This window comes from Otolemur garnettii, unplaced genomic scaffold (genome assembly GCF_000181295.1).
Source record: "Otolemur garnettii isolate 467f Iridium unplaced genomic scaffold, OtoGar3 scaffold00084, whole genome shotgun sequence".
NCBI classification, from domain to species: Eukaryota; Metazoa; Chordata; class Mammalia; order Primates; family Galagidae; genus Otolemur; species Otolemur garnettii.
This window is the reverse complement of record NW_003852479.1, coordinates 5,637,267-5,640,049: the sequence shown is the minus strand read 5'-3', so window position 1 is coordinate 5,640,049 and position 2,783 is coordinate 5,637,267. Positions and strand designations below refer to the sequence as shown.

Sequence of the window (2,783 nt, the reverse complement as noted above, 5' to 3'; positions counted from 1 at the left end):
TTAAGAGCCAAAATAAAGTATATAAATAACCAAGTAGATTTTTTTAAAACTAAAACATTTTTGAAAGCCTAAGTATAATTTACCTTTATTCCTTAGGTGTTTTAAACTTCTGTAATAAATTAACTTGCATTCTGTTTTCTCCACTTTTCCCCTAGATTTTCTTGTTTATAAGTTAGAAGCGCAAGAAACACTGAATAAAGGAAGGGTAAGGAGTTTTGTTCACTCATGTTTTGTTTTTTTCTTAATTTGTTTTCATGAAACTTGAACAAAAGGGAGCTGCAAAAGTTTTTACTCCGTCGATCACTAAGATTATAGAAATGAAAGTGTTGTTATTATTTTTTTACTGCCAAAAATTCTAGGATGACTTTAAACATTGTTCTTCTAAAACCTGCCTTTACTTACCATGTTATTGATGACAGTGATCAATAAGAAATAACCTTAATATTCAACAATAAAGAGAGGATTGGTCTATTCATTTATTTACCTGCAGCCTTTCCTTTCTGCGGAGTGTAAGGTTCATTTTGGTTGGACTTTGGTTGTATAATACATAACCCAGGGCCTGCCCTTGAGTCGGCATTTGAAATCATTAGTGGAATGAATGGAATGAATGAATTATATTGGCATTTAAAAGTCTTTTTAAAAGTCAAAATTAATTGGAGAAAATCAAGTCATTTTCTTACTCTAAGAAGAATGTGTAAGCTTTTGTTGATTGATGAAAACCTGGGCCTTTGGGGGGATTATAGCTGAGAAGAGTTTTTCTTGGTAGCCCAGGAGGTGCTTGGCTTTTAACCCTTACTTGATGGTAAAACCCCTGACCCAAACTGCAGGCACTCGGTTGTCCATTTCATAATGTAACGCCCTCATTTTAAAATACACTAGTAAAATTAAATGGAGAAGCAAAAATGCAGTTCCCTTGAGAAGTTTTGGATACATGAGGAAGCATGAGCGTGTACTGCAGACAGAGTGAGCTCGCAAGGGGCAGGCGTTTCAGGTGTGTTTTCTGCCTCCTGACTGTGGCTGGAGGTTATGGCTGCCCAGGACTGTGCAGATGTGTGAGGGCCATGTGCAGAGACGCTCCACGGGGACGCACAGGCAGATCCCAGAACCCGGAGCTGGGCGTGCGGATGTGGGTTCAGTCCTGGCTCCGCTGTGCAATGGCCCGGTTACCCCAGGCACGGTCCTAACCCTTTCTCAGTCTCTCTCTGTGAAGCAGGCTCACTGGAGCAGAATCATTTGTGTAAAATTTCTTACCAGGTGACGTTCAGGAAAGGAAAGTGGCTTTTGTCTCCCTTCCCTTAGCCGTGCTAAGCTTGTGAGACTTGGTCCAGGTGGGCTTGTCCCCTCTTCCTCTTGCCTCAAGCACTTGGCACAACCACTGGCCCCCGTTCAGGGACCCTGTGTCTCAGGACGAGTCCCTCCACGAGCTGGAGCCTCAGTTCTTCTGACTATGAGAAGTGGATGAAATAATCTCTAAGGGACCTGTAACCATTTTTACGATCACATACCTTGATTATATTGGCATTTAAAAATCTTCTAAAGTCCAAATGAATTGGAGAAAAGCAAGTCATTTTCTTACTCTAAGAACAATGTGTAAGCATTAGTTGATTGATTAAAACATTGGCATTTGAGAGGTATTAAAGCTGAGAAGAGTTTCTCCTTGGTAGCCCAGGAGGTGCTTGTTTTTTTATTACTAAAATCTAGGAATGTTAAGACTTCATTTCTGCTATAAAATAAATAAATAGTCCTAGAGACCTCCCAGTTCACGTATAAAATGCATTTTACCTAAACACAGGGAAATGAATGAAAACATTTTACAAGCAGTGAGCTGTGTCCAGCAGGAGACCCATACTTGTTTTCATTGTGTTGACTTTTGTTTGAATTTACAGCAAGATTCCAATAGCAGATACAGTGCGTTGAACGTCCAACATCAGATGCTGAAAGTGAGTAATTTAAAGTTATTCGTGAAAAACAGAAATGCTTAATTTTGAATGAACGGCCTTTAAAGTGATTGCAGAAGTTTATAGGAAGTGGGTTTCTATGGTAACATGGATACGGAAGCCATCTTATAATAAAATTCTATATAGTTGTAATGGGCCATCACGTTTATCACCTGGTTACTAAGAACATGTTTAATTATTGCACATTTTTTATAGATCAGGTCTCCAGTCACCTGATTTTTATTTTTTATTTATTAATTTATTTATTTTTGCAGTTTTTGGCCAGGGCCGGGTTTGAACCCACCACTTCTGGTGTATATGGCCGGTGCTCTACTCCTTTGAGCCATAGGCGCCACCCTTGATTTTTATTTTTTCTTTGTCCATTCAGGCTGTAGGTTTTATTTCTTGCCACAGTTTTCCTTAGACATCTTTGTTTATCTTACAGACTAAAAGCTGTAGAACTATTAGAATTCTTTCTTTATGTTACTGATACTTAATAAATGTCCTTTTACTTAACACAGGAACATAATTTACTGTTTAAGGATTCCCATCCTCGGCCCTTGGGTAAAGCTCCTTGAGTGCCAGGGAGAAAGTCATTTCTGCCAGGTGGAAGGTCAGGCAGCCTGTGGTTGTGCCATCCTCTCCTGTGTGGCCACGACGCCAGCTCCTCCCACCAGCCTCCCAGCTTTCTCTTTGGCTGTGTCTTTCCTCTTGGTGTCAGCAGGGCGTCTGCTTTTTACTGAAAACAGAACCCTTTCTGTCATCAGGAGTGCAGTCTGTGACTTAAAGCAGACCGTCCCCATACGGAGCACTGGAGACAGTGGAGTTTCTCTAGATTGTGATTAC

At 40.3% G+C, this 2,783-nt stretch overlaps 1 protein-coding gene across 1 annotated transcript in view; it reads left to right on the top strand.

The window, feature by feature from the left end:
* The window catches only part of GOLIM4 (golgi integral membrane protein 4), a 92,110-nt gene that overhangs the window by 54,319 nt on the left and 35,008 nt on the right, over window positions 1–2,783 (top strand). The window contains exons 3-4 of the mRNA XM_023516016.1: window positions 156–205; window positions 1,887–1,940. Of these exons, the coding sequence (XP_023371784.1) occupies window positions 156–205; window positions 1,887–1,940 (104 nt within the window). The remainder of the gene's footprint in view (window positions 1–155; window positions 206–1,886; window positions 1,941–2,783) is intronic.